This window comes from Solenopsis invicta, chromosome 4 (genome assembly GCF_016802725.1).
Source record: "Solenopsis invicta isolate M01_SB chromosome 4, UNIL_Sinv_3.0, whole genome shotgun sequence".
Lineage (NCBI taxonomy): Eukaryota > Metazoa > Arthropoda > Insecta > Hymenoptera > Formicidae > Solenopsis > Solenopsis invicta.
The window spans coordinates 3,499,838-3,519,432 of record NC_052667.1 but is presented as its reverse complement, the minus strand read 5'-3'; the positions used below and the strand labels follow the sequence as shown (position 1 = coordinate 3,519,432).

At 34.6% G+C, this 19,595-nt stretch overlaps 1 protein-coding gene and 1 long non-coding RNA gene across 3 annotated transcripts in view; one reads left to right on the top strand and one right to left on the bottom strand.

Moving 5' to 3' along the window:
• The window catches only part of LOC105195650, a 264,949-nt gene that overhangs the window by 55,274 nt on the left and 190,080 nt on the right, over positions 1 to 19,595 (top strand). The window lies entirely within an intron of this gene.
• The window catches only part of LOC105195653, a 60,783-nt gene that overhangs the window by 22,347 nt on the left and 18,841 nt on the right, over positions 1 to 19,595 (bottom strand). For both annotated transcript variants that reach the window (XM_039448280.1, XM_039448279.1), the window contains exon 4: positions 17,528 to 17,707. In XM_039448280.1, the coding sequence (XP_039304214.1) occupies positions 17,528 to 17,707 (180 nt within the window). The remainder of the gene's footprint in view (positions 1 to 17,527; positions 17,708 to 19,595) is intronic.

Below are 19,595 nucleotides of genomic sequence, written 5' to 3'. Positions count from 1 at the left end.
GAAATTTAATTGCATTAATTGCGATAGAAATCATATGAGCCCGCGCATGATATCAATAATTTATTTATCGCGATGTGCATAACAATGCATGTACAACGTGCGTAAATTACACACATTAGACGTATGCTTGTAATAAAGTGGGCATTATCTATCTTCGCAGAAACGCGATACTCGTACAATGCATCAAAGCTCGACTCTGAGTTTGTGAATGTAACTTTGAGGAGCATGAGATCATTATTTAATTCGCATTACTCGATAAACTCGTGAGATTCACGTTGCATGCACGTGTGTGTTATGCGCAACGAGGCGAAATCGCATCTTATTGTCGCTATATAAGCCTTGATACGTCGCATATATATCATGTAAGTTTTATAAATGCACGTAAATTAAATAGAAGTTGTATTTCTGTTTAATTTATTTTATTACATGAAGAGAGACATGTTAAGCTGGACAATTTGACATTTCATCCGACTTTTGTCAGAGTCGAAAAAGAAGTGAAAGAAAGAACAAACCAATACAAACTTTGTATCGGTACAGAGATATATAATTGAAAGGAAAACGCATGATGGCCTTGCGTATATAAATATATTGTAGCTTCGAGAGCACTGTCTCTAAAAAAAGCTTTACACGTCGCACATAGTATCGTCCTTGCTTGCACTTTGTGCATGCGTATGTGCGTGCGCGTGCAACCGTTTCCCGTCGCTCGCGCGATGTTCGCTAAAGCTGGATTCAATTTGAAATCACGGTTAATTCGCGCACGCGTTATGCAATCTTAACACTTATTTAAATACATCGTTTCGAAATTTTCTCAACTGGTATTCGCGGGTCTAATAAAATTGCCTGATAAAACTTCAAATTAACCTTCTCTTAAAGTTAACGTAATTGAACGATATTTTTTTTACTTTAAAAGTTAAAATCCGAATAAGATTATGTAACCTAACGCAAAATATGTAAGGTGATGAAAAACATTTGTTATAAACAATTTTCTACATTTTCAAACGCTGTTTGGTACGTAATTGAAAAAAAAAATATCCGAGTCCCCTGGATCCACGAATTAGGATTAAATTTTAGTTGGATTGAACGAGGAGAGAATTCCCGTCGTGTGTATTGCGAAAGTAACGCTTCGAATCGAACATGCCGCTGGATATGACCGAACGACCTCGCGTAATTCGTACGTATACGGGTTCGCGCGCGCGTGCACCAACACGTTGCGTCGCATCGGCGAGCGAGCGATCGCTTGCATTCTAGATAAGATAAATGCGGCGCGCTAATACATGCCATTTGAACGTTACGCACTTTGTAGACGCTAATGTCAAGGAAAACAGAGTCACGCCTCGCGCCTATCGCTTCCCACTGCATCGCGCATCGAGATGCATGCGCGACCGCGCGCTCACGTTGGTGTGAGTGCACGTGTCATACCATCTCCTCTTCCGTCGCACTGCAAGTGCAACGTAGACCGATGCCTCATCCTGCCTCCGTCGTCTCTCCCTTCTTTCCCTCCCCCTCTATTCTCTCTCTCTCTCTCTCTCTCTCTCTCTCTCTCTCTCTCTCTCTCTCTCTCTCTCTTTCTCTCTGTCTGTCCGTCTCTTTTTCTCTGCATCCAGTTTGCTGTTATGCAAGCTCACGGCGTACATTGCCAATTTTCTCGACCGGATTGCCCGCAGCCGACGTTCTGCCTGATCCTCTTGTTTCGCACAGACCTCCCCTCCCCCTCCCCCACCCCTCAGATTGCGGCTCTCGCAGCGTCGTTCTTCAATAAAAAGACAATACTTCCTCTTCGCGCTAACACCGTGTCTAAGTTACACATATTAACTCGTCCGTGCAAGAGACGATACAATCGCGATCTTCTCTCTTGTTTTGCTTCCGTTCGGCTTCTCACGTTCATTTCGTCCCGCTCCTTCCCGTACCTCGAAACAGGTCTTCCGTCTCTCTTCTCTTCGCCCGCTAGTTTCTCTCGGGCCTTACAAGTCTCTCTTTTCCTCTTTGCCGCTATTCCTTCGTGCCTCTCTGGGGCCCCCCAGATCTCTGCCGATTCGCGTGGCTTCTCTCTTTCTCGTATACCATCTTGAAATCTCACTTGCATGCAGAGACGTGCAATTCAGGGCCGTATAAATCCGTAGCTGCTACTCACGTCGCCGACATAGAAATCAACGAATTCCTTTTGTTACGCGCCCACCGCGCGCGCTTATTTTATTGCGTGCCGCTCCGCGAAGATTTCACGAATGTATACGTACGTTACTGCGCGATTTGCATCTGTAATCGTGCTGCCTGCAGTTTTGTAAACCGGTAATGATCAACGCGGGCATATCAATGCATATGGCTGGCTAACACACAAGGACGACAAGTCGCAATAAACAGTGCAAAAGTAACAGGCGTCATATCTCTACAATAAAGTTAATAATACTATAAATATAAATTATATTATATTTATGCTTGGTAATAACGTTGATTAACCGAAATTTTTATCTTTTTTTACTTCGATCAGCGATCGAATAAATCAACCAGTCATTGGAATGACTTTATGTGAGTTCTTAAGACATTGCAATAAGAATGTCATATAAATGTTTCCATTAAAATTTCTTGAAATTTTGAATTGCAATTCTTAAAAGATATCGAAAAATAAAATAAACAATAATTTTATTTCATATTTCATTACAAAAATGTTATCTTAGAAAAGTCAAGATACACTTCTGCACACATCACAGTATCGAAACTTTCTTATTATTAAAAATAATGCTTATCGAGAAATTGGAAGTTTTACTAAAATGCATCACATACGTGTCGCTACGTCACGAGGCCATGTATAATCGTTTTTTTTTTATGGTGTATACTAGAATAGTTGCCCCCCCCCTCCCCAATAAACTAATTTAAAGAAGAGTAATTAATCATGATACATAATGCAGTATAAATGACTTGTCAGATTTTTAATTAAGTAGCTTAACTATAAATTTTCAAGATTGTTTTTCTTAATGTTTTAAAAATAACATTCATTTTACGACAGACTAAATACAGCAACGAAGAGATAACTCGTCAATTTTCGAAAAAATAGAATCGTTTTTGTTTATACGAAGCCTCTTTGCTTCCTCTAACTCGCCTTACTTCTCTTCGTTCAAGGACATGCAATAATCCCTAGTGTGTGCTATCGCGCTATCATGATATCAGAAAAAATACTAAAACGACTGTCATGATGTTCTGCACACTTCAAGATAAAATGAGAAATAGCATTAACGGTACATGACATTCGAAAACGACTATATCGATTTTGATCCAGTTAGAAACTCGACGCGAAGAAGAAGTGGTATTTAACGGTTTTCTAACGATTGCGTATGTATTTTTACTAGAATGCTTATCTTTTGCTTTGATTGATTGTATTTAAAATAAACGCGTTGTAGTAATAATCTTAAAATTTTGAAAATTGCGAGGAGATGTGAAGAGTGACATTTATGTACTGCGATTTGCAAATAATCTAGTTTTTTTTAACTTATAATGGCACGTATTCCCGTAATAACACGATAGAGTCTCGTAAAAATTTGAAATCTGCCACATTTCTTAAATAACATATTTAACCATAAAAATTGTATATAGGTTAATTTACCCAGTTTTAACAACTTATCTGTTTATTTCTACAATTATTTATATTTTGCATCGAATTATTAAGCTAACTAGGATTTGTATCTGCAATATATAATAATATGCTCCTTCTCTCTCCTCTCGTTCAGAACTAATTGTGTATTACACATTTCACTTGAGTAAGATATTAGAATTTGTGTTGATAAATGTATTGTAGATAAAAATATTTTTACAATTAAATATTTTAAGTAAATTTTAATAATGTGTGTAAAGCATACATTAATTTGACTTTACTGACTCAAAATTAGCGTTAATCCGATATGACTTGGTTTCATTACATGAATTTTAGACAGAGTTTTAAACACCCAGGGCATTGACGATTGTCATCTATCTTTGCCATCTACCATTTTCATCAGTATATAATTACCCTTGTCTTCATATGATGTGAGATCAACACACAACTGTTCATTACAGTATGCAAACGCTGCAAATATATATATCGCTCATGTCAAGTGAATGAATTATAAGCGATACCGAAGAAGATCCGGATACGAGAATACAGTCGACCGAGTAAGTCACCGCCATCCGTCTAATTTCGTCCATGACCGCGTCCCTCTTGTTGCTAGACAGACTAAGAAAGCAAAGACACACCGCGAATGTAACAGATCGCGAACAGAATCTAACAAAATCGAGGAACGCGCGATTATTCAGAAGGAATTAGCGGAGATGCATTGAAACTTTGGTAGATATTAATTCGCTGATGGAAATTTGCCGACGCTTTGCTAAATTTCGCTCTCTTTATGTTCTGTATTAGCCCATCATTTCTCTAGATTTTTTTTTTCATGACTGACTACTGCCAACCGAAGGTTAGCAAAAATTGCATTTTTTTTGCAAATTTGATAAGAAACATTGAGAATTAAATCAAAATTTTTATATATACCAACAAAACTCTGATAAATATTTGTGAAACAATTGATTTAGATCTACTAACTCGTTTAAAAGTTATGTCTTTGAAACTGCAATAAAGTGTAATCATTTTCGTTTAATAAATTATTAATTATTATAAATTGTAAATTTTTCATTGTTTTCTTCAAAAAAATACAAATTTTTATTTTATAATAACTTTTGTAGCGAAAACGAATATATATATTTGTTGCAGTTTTAACTATATAGCCAGAACATTCTTAAAGCATGTAATTATTACGTGCTTGTATGTACGTTGTCTAATTTGCTTTCTTTTTTTCAAAAATCTATGGGAATGCGATTATTTATATTTGAGCTCAATTTCGAAAAACTTTCGGAAAACGTTTGGAGCGATTATAAGTGTGAATAAGAAAACAAATCGCGCGGACATTTCTTAACTCTTATCCTGCCCCCTCCTTCTGCCGAGTGTCGTCGCCTTGTCATTTACATTTAATTGTATTGGTCGCGCGCCCTGCTCCGCCCGGACACACACCCTGAAGTTCGCTGCACATTAAGGTACGAGCGCGTCGCGAAAAAAAGAGTGTAAACAGCATAAACATCTCCGATCGAAACACCTCGATTATTTACTGTGTCAAGAAAAGTAGCAATACTACCATCAATCAACAAGATGTTCGCGAATCAGATTTTTGAACTGTGCGATTTTCGCGCCCTCCGTGTACTTATCGATGCGGAGCGTGCGACTAATCAATTTTGTTGTCAAACAGTTGGTAGAAGTGGGCGGCAGTCGCCTCCCGAGTACCGGCACGGTCGCGTCCGATATCCGTTATTGATCGCGGATCGAGAAGGTAATTAGCCGATTCGGAGATTTGAGTGGTCCCAGAAACGGGCTCAAGGATCTTGCCAAGGATCCTGCGATGCCGTGGAAGTAATCGCGGACAGCGCTCGCGTCTTGGCGAAACGAAACGGACGTCGCAAAATGCCGCGTTTCGGGAATTGCGTCACGAGCGTCGCGTCGTGTGTGAGGAAGACGTGTTTCGGCGAATAAAAGTCGGAAAGGACGGACGCGTGTCGAAGGTGCGTGGCGAAAAGTGCGTATCGAAAGCACGAAAGATGAGAGAGGTAGTATGATGAACTTGGAAGTGCCTCTAACGGAGTAACGACTTCGCGAAAACTCCAAGATATCTACGTGCCGCGCGGCGAGTTTTAATGACGGGCGGGGGGAGCAACGTATTTTCCCGGTCAATTTCCGAGGATCTTCCGATGTCATGAAAGTGGTCGCATCCTGGCGAAACGAAACGGGCGTGTGGGCGGCGATCGCGTCCTGGCGAAAAGAAACGGGCGTCGTCACCGCGGACGGCGATCGCATCTTGGTGAAACGAAACGGGCGTCGCGGAACGCGGAACGCGGAACGCGAAATGCGGAACGCGGAAAGCGGAATGTTTTGGCGGGAATTGTCGCAAGTGTCGCGTCGTGTGTGAGGAAGACGTGTTTCGAAAAGTGCTTGCAATGGAACAACGACTTCGGGAAAATTTCAAGATATCTTATGTGGACGCGCGACGAGCAGTACTGACGAGGGAAGCAACGTATTTTTTTTCCAATTTCCGAACGTGGTCGTCGAAACGTAAGTCGTAACAAAGTACATCTATTTTGATAGAAGAAGATTCTTCACGATTTACGGCGAATAAAATGGAGTAGATTAGAGATTAGGTTAAGTAAAATTCCGCGTAGAATTTTCTATTAGAATTTATTTTAAAATCGTGATAATCGTGAGACAATGTGGACTTTGACGAATTTTATTATTCATTTTTAATAAAATTTGGTTAAATTTTAATAAAATATAATTAAATTACATTGTTATATCAAAAATAATTTTACTAAATTTAAATTTTATTAAAGTGCTTAAAAAAAGAAATGTTTTTTTAAGAAAAAATTCTAAAGATTCTAAAAATTTTCTTAAAAGAATTTTTTTCTTAAAAAAATTTTTGTCTGTAATATTTTGGAAAGTTTTACATGGAGATTTTCTATTGACTTGATAAATATATTCTTTGACAATTTTAATATCATTTGGTATCGTTCTTTATCAAAATTTTGCTTACCAAAATTTCTATATCTTCTTCTATACATTTATAATATTTAAATTATTTAATATTCAGTAACATTTACTCAATATTTAATATTTAATAACATTTACTATTTGCAATATTTAATATTTAGCATTCAATGACAAATCATCGGTTATAATGAATAAATTAGCATCTTGAAAACTTATATTTATTTTATGAGCGAAAAGCTGATTTTGTTATTATGAAAATGATTTTGTTTTATCATAATAAATATATAAAAAATAATCAGAGATGGAAAGCAACGCATTACAAGTAACGCGTCACCGTTACTTTTATTTTTTTGTAGTAACAATTTAGTAATGACGTTACAATTTTTCATAACAGCAATAATAACAGTAGGATGAAATAGCCATTTTTGACAAGTAACTGGTAATTATTACGTGTTATTCATTGAAAAAAAGTTATTCGTTAGTTAACTCGTTACATAACAAACAAAATGATACTTTGCTTCGTTACATAACGCGTGAAGTTACAGGTTACTATTTTTTAATAAGTAATGATAACGAATTGATTGTCAAAAGTGATTCTTACAATTTTGGATTTACAATTACTTTTATGGAAAATTGTCACATTATTACAAAATTGTTATCACAAAAAAATAACAATAATGATAACGGCGTTACTTGTAACTCATTATTATTTTCCATCTCTGCAAATAGTAATAAAAAATAGATTTATTAGATAAATTAATAAATAAGTAGGATTAATAGTAAAGCAATGGCAATAATGTAGTCACTTAATGATCCTTTCAGCAATTACTTAATTATAATAGTCACTTGATTATAATAGATACGAAAAATCATGAGTTTCTGTATGACGTGTCCTATATAACTACTATAATCGTATTACGAAAAACTTCGTTAGTCTTTAGTTTGAGATGAAACTAAACGTTGGAGAATTCACGAAAACTTTAATTTGTTCTTTCGATATTAATTATGTTTGCGAAAACATAATTATGTTTGTAATTTATCCGTATGTGAAAAAAATATTCTTGTTTTATCCTAGTATTTTATCTATTTTCGTATTAAAAGTACATTACAATAAAATATAACGTAATAGCAATAAAAGTAAATGTTACAAATTTTACCTTTTAAGTGCAAACTATAAATAACTTTTAGAGATATACTCAAGTTTAAAAGTAAAAGGCAAATTAAAGTCAACGACGATAATGGGTATATTATCATACTGTATTATTTATCGTAAAGATAAATAACAGTGTATTAAAAAATAATGAAAAACTTTAACATTTAATATGTGAATAATGCGTCACAGTTGTTTAATGTGTCTAAAAGTCTCTCTTGTTTCAAATTACAAATGGTCCAGTTATTATAGTTAATTGCAAAATGTTAGCACACACAATTCTAGATAAAAATAAACATTAACTTTTCAACGACGGCCAAAAATGCATTTTTGTCTTGATGCAAATAATAAATTTTTTTGTCGTATATTGAAAAATTTACAAAGATAGTCAATTGTCATGAATTTATAGAATTATTATCAATTTATAGCGCCCAATTCTTCGCTTGTACAATGACGAAAATAAATACGTATATTGCAAACTTACAAAAAGTCACATATATAATTTAATAATTTTCAAGTACATCTTTTGTACAGCTGGGATAACAAATTACAAAAATTAAAATAATTGAGTCAATCTGATAGCTATCTGTAATCAAGAAACCAAAACGTTTTCAATTTGTACATTTGTAATTTGCAGATTTAAATGTACAACTTAATATTACGTAATTTTCTGAGATTCAATAGTATTGCTTTCGACAAGTAAATAACATTTAAAAAACTTAAAATAATCTAGACCTGTGTAAAATGCGTGCAGTGTCATTCTTTGTGCGTTTCAAGTGTTTCCGTGCAATTGCAATGTAAAGAGTAATCATTACTCTTTGATACGAGTGTCGTTTACTGTCTAATAGCTCGGTCAAGGTTTTCGTTTGCAAATGCATTCAACGCAGTTGTCTTGCACTCTCGAACTATACGTCAGAAGAATACTCATATTCAATAGAAATGTAATGTGTGCGAGACTTGAAGATATTGCAGACATGTTTCACAGATGTTTACGTTTATTGAATTTTTCGGGAAAGGAAAGGAGGGTGTTTTCGCAAGGTGAAAACTATCTTGATACGGCAACTAATTAAGAAAATAACGTACGTTTATGTTGATTGACGGTACATATGTATTGATCATAGATTACTGTGATAAAAGCACGCCAATAGATACACCATTCGTGCAAATTTCGTGCAAATGAAATTGTACACGCAACTATAACTTGGCTCGCGTTATTTATCCTTGCTCAATGGACAATGCATTTGTGATAAAATTTCATTAAGGCAGACAATGAAGATTTCTTGGAATACGTGTGACTGCACACACATTCCAGGAAGATACTAATTAGAGTCCCACATTAATCGCGCACGATACGTCTTTGGCAGATTAAATGTGTTGATAAAATAAAAATAGGGATAGTGGATTCTTCTTTTTTGTTTGTGCAATAACAAAATTAAGATTTAAGGAATTTATACTAGATATAATGTTAATCAAATTGAGCAGTTTATAACAAACAACTATCAAAATAGCAATCTAATCTTTAGAATTCTTCTTTGCAAATTAAAAAAGAAAAACGTTAGATTCTGTTTGATACATGGTATGTTCAATGATCATGCAAATTGGGAGTATTTTTTTATGGATGTATGCAAGTTTTGTTTTATTTTCTTATTGTGCGTTGCTTATATTATTTTTATCGTGCAATATTTTTATCGTCAATAAACGATATCGGTAAATCGGTCGCGAAAAGACAATAGTGAACCGCGAGTCTCTCTCTCTCTCTCTCTCTAATTGTCCAAGTTTATTGGTCGATATTGTTGTTATTGCTAGTACATTATTCCACGTGACACGACTTTCTATCAATGCTTGCTTTTTTTCTTGCATGTGCAAACGAACATGTACAATTCACTCGGAAACAAAACCCATTTGGCTTTTAAACGAATGATCTTAATATATGCAATATATTATTAATATGTTTCATACGTTAATTTTTTTTCGCGTAAGTCAATAGCAATAATCGTGACGCTCTCGTCTGGAAATGTGATTCTTCAACGCGTTATTAACGTTTTACGAGACGGTATGCGTGCATCGTGTACAAATGATCTTGGCATACGTCATGTGTATTTGTGTAGTCGTGTGTGTTGCATAGATATGTGAGATACGAATACTGCCGTATTTTGTGCAAGGTCGAGTGTTTCTCGCGTGTGCATATTATCGAGTGCATAGAAGTTGATGGGCAGAAAAGAAGCTCCGCTCAATATTAATTCTAGATACAAAATCTTTTCTGGATATAGAGCATCGATCTTGTAATATCAATTCAATAATTTAATCATGAACTAGGAGAGCCTGTTGCAAAATGTGTTAGAGCTAATAAATCTTTATTATCTAAATCGCGTTTGTCTTATCTATACGATTAGGGCAGAGATATATTTCGTTTCTATTTGACGCGTAGAGATCAAACTATATAACGCAATTTGATGATAAAACGTTTTACGATTTTATTCTTTTGCATTTCTAATGTCTGCTTTAATGCCACTTATACTTTCTCGATGGCCGACGCGAATTTCACATTCAAAGATTATTCGGTTTGTTATAAGACGCTTAACGGAACTGGTAGTGTCAGCTTTAAATAAACTATTTCATGCATGTTCTCCAGGCGAATACTGGATCTGAATGAGGTTGTGCCACACCACATTGCTCGAATCTTTCACCTTGCTATCTACGAAAAATGCCTTTCTAATTTTTCGTCAGACCGTGCAAGATAACCTACTTCTGGTGTACCGCTACCATTCACCGCGCCTCCATTCTGTTTGCTAAATATATTTCTGCATCCGATCGACATTTCATTTTTTAATGATATTTATTCGTCATTTTCAGTATCTTTGCACGCGTTGCCTGAATATTTAAGTAATCTTCTACTTCTTTCTCATGAGTCCTCGAGGCTATTCATTTTTTAACCTTTTTTCAGTGGATTTCTGAAGTTTTGATTTATCATTTGAAGAGAACATTGAATTTACGTTTGTTAAAATTATTTAATACTTATTTATTAAACAGTGATATGTTGCATTGCGAAATTATATATAATATATAATACAAAATTGTCCTAGAAAATTGTGCAATCGGAATTTGCGAAATTATTCACAATTAGATATATGATTCCAATAAATTTAATATTCATTCGTTCAGATATTCATATGAGTTACAAATCAGAAATTTTTCTACTTCGCTCTCCTAACGTTGCAATCTAATCCTGTGCAATTTATTTCCACTAAATCTTGGCTTGTTTGATCAGACGTTGATTAATTCTTGTCATAAATATTATGTCAAATGTAATCGCTACATATTTCTGGTAGTTATATAAGTCAGATATTAAACTCATAATACACAGTAGAAAACATTTTCTATTTATATTAAAATCGTCTTTGTTAAAAAAATTTTTGTATTGAATCTTATTTATGTCGTCATTAAATCCCGATTATTTATACTATCATTATTCTTAAATAAATGGATATAACTTTTTTACACTGCAGCTTCTTATTTTAGCATCAAGATAAATTACGTGATCAAAAGTGGCCATTCAAGTTTTACTAATCATCGTTAATTTTATTAACGTGCTCTTTTAACGCTAAAAATAAGCATCGAGCGTTTTAAATTGGCATTTTATTGTGCAATAATATGCACAGATAGCCCACTATTTTAAAGAATTTTTTATTTATACATGTACCTGCAAATCCTCAATATAGCCTCCAGATGAGCAATAATATTGATTAACTTGCTCAATATACTGTGCAAACTTTTAATATAGCTTCTAGATGATGAATAATATTCAATATTAAATATTGTACAATAATATGTTGTGCGTTTAACTTTAGCGATATGAATGATAACTAGAGTGCACTTGCACAAGGTCAATCGTCTCTCCAGTGATTCTAACACGTCATGATCAAGATTCAACGTGTGATACGCAATAAGCCTCGTACTACTAGCGATTTGTAATGATATTATTCGTTACTTTCGTATTTTCAATAAAACACAAAAATTTTATTCTTTCATCGCGATAAACTTTATTGATTCTGCACAAACACAGTGTCAAAGCACGAATGTTGAGAAACGCACTTTTTTTACGAAATTAATTTTCTTTGGGGAAGAATCGTCAAAGGACATTTCTAAAAATATTTTATTTATTACAGTTAATGTGTCCCAATTTTGTTGACTTTATTCGATCCGACAAGAATCGTGATTTTGAAATCATTATTCACGGAACTGTACAAGATACATGGCTTGAAAATACGCCATAGTAAATGCAACGGAAAGATTAGCAACGACGCGGTCGACGTGGCGAACAGCAACATCAACACGAGATATTTTGGCATCACGTTGGTGCGCGTTGCGCGCCTCTCGGTTATATCATGTCAAGTTGGACCGATCGTAAGCGCTAAGTAGCTGCCTAGCGCGTGCCAAAAGTATCCGTCTGGGGATGCATGAAAATGTATTTTCGCGACGCAGCGTGAGACGACCGTTACTCGCATGCTCCGCATCGCGATCGCGTTATCATCTTTTTACACGGCAGAAACCATGGCATGCGTAAGCCGTGCGCGACCGCAGTAACGGACCGATAATTATCTTGTGCACATACTTCCAATTATTTATTATTTTCATATAAATAATTTTTATATAATTGTATTAATTGCAGATCAAACGCGAGTTTGTGATTTTATTTCTCTCGCTAGAATTCTTACAGCAAACGAATTGTTCTCTATATTTGATTTGCTTTTTTCGGTGATTTAGGAACGACTGGATGCATTTTAATTGTGTGACAAGACATAACGAGTCATTTTTTTCCGATATGATCGCATGCATGCAGTTATATCGTACTCGCATATTAAATTAAGCATAGGCATAATTCTTGTTATACTGTAACTGTGCAAGTTTATGTCGGTCGCGGTAATGAGTTATTAATCATTTCGCGACCTGGACTTGAGAGCGTTGAAGGAATGCCGTGTCCGACTTTAGATCAGTAAACATATTAACACATTGCATAACCTTATTCCTGTTTAATCTTGTGCTGTTGAAATTATTTCTTGCATATAAGCAATTAATTTTCTTTATCTAATTGGCAGATTTAACATGATCAATGAATTTTTACTAATTAAAAAAATTTATGGAGATTTCGAATATTATTTTTCAATTATAATGTCCACGTATTAATTCAATACAAACTGCGAACTATTACAAAACATATTGAATTTAGTCATAGGACTGTAAAAAATTAATATAAAAATTGTTCTATATAAATACATAATATATTATAAAAATATCCTTCATGATGAAAAAGAAGAATAGATGTATAATCAAATTAAGCAGATCATAGTTTAGGAGGTCACGCAAAAATGTTTGTAATGTTTAAAGCTTTACCGTCAAAAGTATCATATAAATATTAATATATGAATTTTGAACGATTTGTAAAAACAAATTAAATTCACTTAGTAAAGTTTATTTTAATATAATAATTTTTCTGTAACGAAACCTCGAAAAATGATCCCAAACGCGCGAGATAATATTAGGTGGCATCGTTGTAATATACTTATTCTACACTCGTGCCAACTATGTAGCGGCTACAATATGTGGGAAGCTATTAAGGTGCAGGCGCGTACGCGCATTAGTATCGCTGGCTCATTATTTACATTTGACTGATGCTGCTACCTCTACCGCCGTTACTCTTCTTATGGCAAAGCATTCTTATTTTCTCCATGAGAAGCGCCATTAATCTCTGACACGTGCGCAGAAGTGTGGACATACGCTATTTAACTGAGTGTCATTCTGAAGCATTTAGTCTTGTCAGACGAACACGTGCGTTATTCGTTACACGTCAAATTAGTCAATGAAAGATGCACGTATCTGTTTACAGAAAAACAATATGATCGACAATATGATTAATTAAGATATTCCTATTCGCTCATTCGATATCCAAATGTATTCTCGCAAAATCCGTATGAATAAATCACGTTCGAAACGTTCTGAAACTGCATATTAAAATATATATTGAATTATTACTACCGGCTTTTGTTTTTTTTTTCTACTTTAATTGATAATTCGAGCACGTATTTACGCTAGATATGCATTATTTGCTAATTAATATGTTATTATTTCTACATTAATTTCATCACACAGTGTTTGACACTCGTATAAATTTATGTATTTTATACGTCCTGTTAGTAACAGTGTGTAACTATATGTTCAGTGAGACGTAAAGTCGTTAATCGTCCACTTGCTCAGACCGTCAGGAATGTCGCTTTCCGCATCGACTTAAATGTAACTATCTAATTGAGTAAACAAGATCAAGATTGCATTGACTCTATGTAATATTTTCATTCTGAAATGATAGAGAGAGAGAGAGAGAGAGAGAGAGAGAGAGAGAGAGAGTGTGTGTGTGTGTGTGTGTGTGTGTGTGTGTGTGTGTGTGTGTGTGTGTTTAGAATTAATAATATAATAATATAAAAAAATATTTATTGCGCAACGATTTATTGATTAATGAATTTAGTTGTTTGATCATAAATTGTGGCTGTGATTACAACAGTTAGTAATAGTACTAATATAATATATACTATTATTCATAAGTAATAGAATAAAAAGTGCCATTTTTTGGTTAAAGTGGATCTTGTTTAATAATACACGTATTTCCATCAATTATTTCTATCAATTAACATGCATTTTTTAGTTTTATAAATTGCCAATATAACTGTCGCAATTGTAAACTGTAGTTAGAAATAATATCATAAATTAATTTCATCGTTAAATTTGAATAATGGCGTTACAAGAGTTTATAAAAAAAACTGCAAAGAAATTGCGAAAAATTTTTGATGTTCAAATACACGCCGAGACGCGACCGTGCTTCTTGATACTTGTTCACTGTGTATCTTATAACTGTTTGAAATATACTAATGGTATGAAAATTTTAATTATTGAGATTAAGAAATTAAAAAATTAAAAATTATTGAAATTACAAGCGACGATTTCAAATCTTCTTTATGGAAAGAATAAATTCGAATTTGTAAGGAATTCTGATTAAGAAATAGTGCGGTAACTTCGGGAAATGATATAATGGAAAACACATTTCGAAGTTTAATTTTTAGATTTCTATTTTCAAGACATATGCATGAATTTAGAACTAAAAAAAAAACATAACTGACATAAACACATAGATTAGAACCAATGGCTTCAGCCTCACGCGAAAATACGTCGTACGAAGTGATATTTATACGAGGCTGTGTCATGAGGCTTATTAGATACGCGCATCACGTGCTTGGTTGCGAGATCTGCAACGATGATACTAATCATCAACATCTTTGCTATTGAGTGCGACACGGTGCAATAGTGACGTTATAAATTTAACGCTGCTGCAAATCATTCGATCGTTAAATAAAGTATCTCGCAACGGTTCTGGGCGAATGGTCAGTGATCCGGAACCGAAGCGATTTACGGAGAAGGAAGGAAGAAGGTTTTGTCCGCGTCGCGTGATTATCCACGGTTATAGTTAGCAAGAAACATCGTACCTTTCTTTGACGCTTTGAGCCGCTTCTCACTATCTTCGGGATAAAACAACCGGATCTGCAGCGCATATTTTAATAGCCGTTTAATCAGTATCTTTTTTCCTCGTAAGGCTGAGTCTCTTGAAATTTTTTATCAGAATATTGAAGCGATTTAACGAACGCCGTTTAACAAATACCGTTTAGACGATCATTTATACGTAGCATTTTTACACATAGCTTATCCTTTTTAAAATAGACAAATTAGCAAGATGAAATATCAACCTTGGATGTACTGAAATCAGACGTAGCAAAGATCATTTTCATTTATGCTGGCTGTTATCCAATAGGAAAATTTAGCAGTCGTCGGAGAGTTGAGACGAGTATGTAATGACGGCAACATTATAATTGCAGAAATATCCGGCAACGATTCCTGCTTGGCACGACGGTTCACATATTTACTGCGGAGTATTTTAAGTGGCAATAGTAATATGTTACTTTTGAACGTCAGACCGGTTTTAATGCAGTCGTATGCAAAATGTATTGTTGGCAACCTCTTACTCAAGTTCCACAAAATATTTTTAACTCTCCAGCTACACACGTGGGTCTACGGTGTTCAAGATAAAGTAACATTTTTTTGCAAAATAATCAAATCTGTTTATCTGATTCTCTTCTCTAAAAAAAAAAAGTAAATGGGAGGAGGAATTCGAGATCCTGGAGTCATTACAAAAGATTAATATATCGCTGAATGTCGAGTACGTAAAACATAATCGCAATGCACGTAATCTTCGTTTATTTTATAGAAAATATTTATTATTCCGATTGTCGAGTTGTATAAAATCGTCCATTATCCTCAAGCAACGTTATCGTTCCAAAAGGAACACGATTCCAATAGAAAGAACTTCAGGCGTAGAAAAAAATCATCAGTAGTCACGCATCATCGGCCCACTTTGCCATCGCGTGTACAACGGTGAACACTTCCTCGTCAAGCATTAGTCTGTCAGAATATAATGGAATTAAAAATGTTTGACGTACACGTCTAGTATAGAACTTGGCGAGATGTGCTTTAAACGCCAAACAGGTTCTCATGTGATCTTCGTGACATCTTCTGTGATGAGATCGGATATGTTTCTTCCCAGACGAGAAAACCAAGACTTTTCATGTAGTTTTCTTTTGTATCTTTCTCAAGATTATCTTCGCGTGTTGCGGCGAGAACATTAAATAATTTTGCAGTCGATTGGTGTGTAACACTTATTAAGACATCAGTTTGCGTCAGAATATGGTCATAAATAACTCCCAGGGAAGTGTTTTTCCCACGTATATCAAGTATATACGGAAACAGAACTTTAATCATATCGAAGTTGGCAAGGTTCTTGAGAAAAGGAAATAGACACGCGTGATTCATAATCAATCAGTTTAATCGCAAGTATTTAAAAAAAAAATACCGAATTGAGAGATTGTATTTATCATGTAATGTTTTTATGAAACGAAATAGATTTTGATTTTGCAGAAAAAAATTACTACACAATCTTTTAAATAAAACAAAATTTTTTAAATTTCAATACTTATGCTTTTAATATTTATGCCAATTTTGATATGATTTATTGTTCTGATATTCCCAAACATTTAAGACATCTTCCTGTTGTTGAACTGGTTCTAATTAAGTTACCAATTTTAATGCATTTTTAAATATGCATTAGAAAATTTATATAATTAATCTTCCGGCTGGAGTGTTTTCTTTAATACTCTGTACTTCGCTCATATGGAAGTAAAATTGAGCATCAGCAAAAAGTAATCAAATCTAATTATGAATTTCCACCATAATTAGAAGAATAATGTTCGAAAATTTACAGATTCGATTATATGTAGTTCAAGGTGGAAATAAATAATATTTAAATGAAAATCGTAAATGTATCAAATCTAGAATTTTGAATGATAAAATTATATTCTGCATATTTTGGCCAATAATTTTCGAAAGATGAATTATTGACCCTATGAGAAAAAAAATTTTAGTTATTATTTTTATAATATTGAGTTCAAACATTATGACATTTTATATTCATTTCTACATACTATATAATAACAAATAAAAAGATCTTTATTTAATTTTAAATATTTTATGCTTATTATTTTTAAAAATATTTATCCTTTATTTTTATGTAAATAAAATATAGTTTCTAAATATTTAGATCTTTTTTATATTTCTAACTTGTTTGAGATAAAAAAAATTTTATTAATTAGAAAACTTTAATATTTGCGTTTCATAGTGTTTTTTTTCCAAAAGTATTTTTCTTTATCCGGATAAAAATATTTAAAAAAATGTCTCACCTTGGGAGATGCAGTCTTTAGCAGATTTCAAAAGGCTCTCCAATGTAATTCCCTCGTCCAAGTGATAGGCATATTGAACGAGAATGTCGAAGATACGCAACATCTTTGGATGAATATATCTCACGATGAGAGGATCTTTCATCTCCCTCCAAGTATGTTCCACTAAAATGTGGAGACCACCTGAAATTCAACAAAAATTCAAACGTGAGGGGGGAAGATGTCGTGATCAGTACATATTCAATAAATGCGTGCACAGATAACTGAATAAAGGAATTTATGGAAAGGAATCATAATGTATTAAAGATAAATGGAGTCTGAAGGCCATAGAATCGCGAACCACAGTTACGTTATGATATATTAGATATTGCGGTAACCAATGGTGGCGCATCTAGTCGTAGCTCCGCCTACTAGGGACTCCCAGATCGTTTTTAAAATAAGGAAATGGCCCCTTGCCTTTCGTGCCCTCACCCCCGTCCGCTCTTGAACACCATCACTGCCCCACTCCCAACTAATGTCGATAGCTCCCTTTTCCTCCCTCTACCGCTGAGAACCCGACCCGTACGACTCAGCGGAATAGACAACGGCGCGATGCAGGTGTCGCGCCGCCGGGACGCTTGGCGTTGGTTCCCTCCTTTTACGCGCGCAGGTGTACTCGGCCAACCACGTGCTGCTATGCGCGCGTGTGCACTCAGTGTGAGCGAGAGAAGAAGAATATAGATGGGAGGAGTCGAGACGGGGAAGGGTTTCGCAGAAAAGGACGAGAAACCCGTCGATGTGAGAAGGGATTTAACAGCATGTCTTTCTAATTCGAGCGTGTACGCATTTTGGTCTATTGAACTATAGTACTACTGGAAAAAGCAGGGGCCGTATATCTTTATGTATCAAAGTTTACTCAAGAGAGAGAGGGATAACATTCTCAAATGACAACATGTTCCTTCATTTTCATTGTACACATAATAAATGTTTTATATAAAATCAAATTTTCGATACTTATAAATTATCCGTATTATTATTATATTATTACTGTAATCTGTGAAAAATCCAAATAAACTTTTGGTTACGGAAAAGACATGTTATCATCTTACTCGGCTGAGAGACTAACGTGTTTCTTTCGTAGCGAAAAAGTTTATTTGGATTTGTATTTCACCAGTGCTCTTTGCAGTACTTTTATAGTTCAATGTTTTAGCTTGTGAATATAATAGACTTTTATGGCCACGTGATATTTCAGTGATTTAATAATCACAATTTTGCTTTCGTTTTCTCCTTGCCTCGTTGCACTGTGGGCACACGAAGCGAACAGTAAACTCTGAAGAATAAACTCTACTACCCGAAATCTTTCCATTTCCATTCTCCAATCACTTTCTGTTCACCACAAACTTTCACCGAGCGACGCCATTTCATATTGGATGCACTCTAATACGCGAAAAGGAGGACGCCGTATATGGTACATCAAACCCGCTATGAAGAAGTGGAGTACCTCAATCTATTATTTATTATTAACCGTGGGTCATGTGTCATTTAATTTAAATCATTAACGAATTAACAGTGAAACACTTAAATTTGACAAACGAACATAATGCATACGAGATATTTATGTATATACTTATTTAAGAAAATTTTATAGATAATGGAAATATACTATGCAATTTTGAGGAGTTTATGAGAGATATACTTGCTCACTTTTATGTATATTATATGATTCCTTTTTTCTATAAAATACTGTACACTTTGTATACTTGACAAGAATAGTTCTCATACATTAACCGAAGGGGAACGTATTATCGTAAATTTAAATCTCTCGTTGCTATGTGATTCTCAGTAATCTGCGCTCACATTATCGGCGACAAGATCGATTACGTAATATGAGGGAAGTTACAAACTGTATTCGGTTCCGTGAACGGCGCGATAAAATGCGACAGGATGGACAACTGTTGCGCGTATCTCGTCTGATACGTTTATATTCATTTCTTATCCGATCAAATCTCTTCGCGGAAGAGAAACGGAGCGGTGTATAGGTAGAACGCGGGACCGACGAAATAAGTCCGATAATATTTGGACGTGTCTCTAG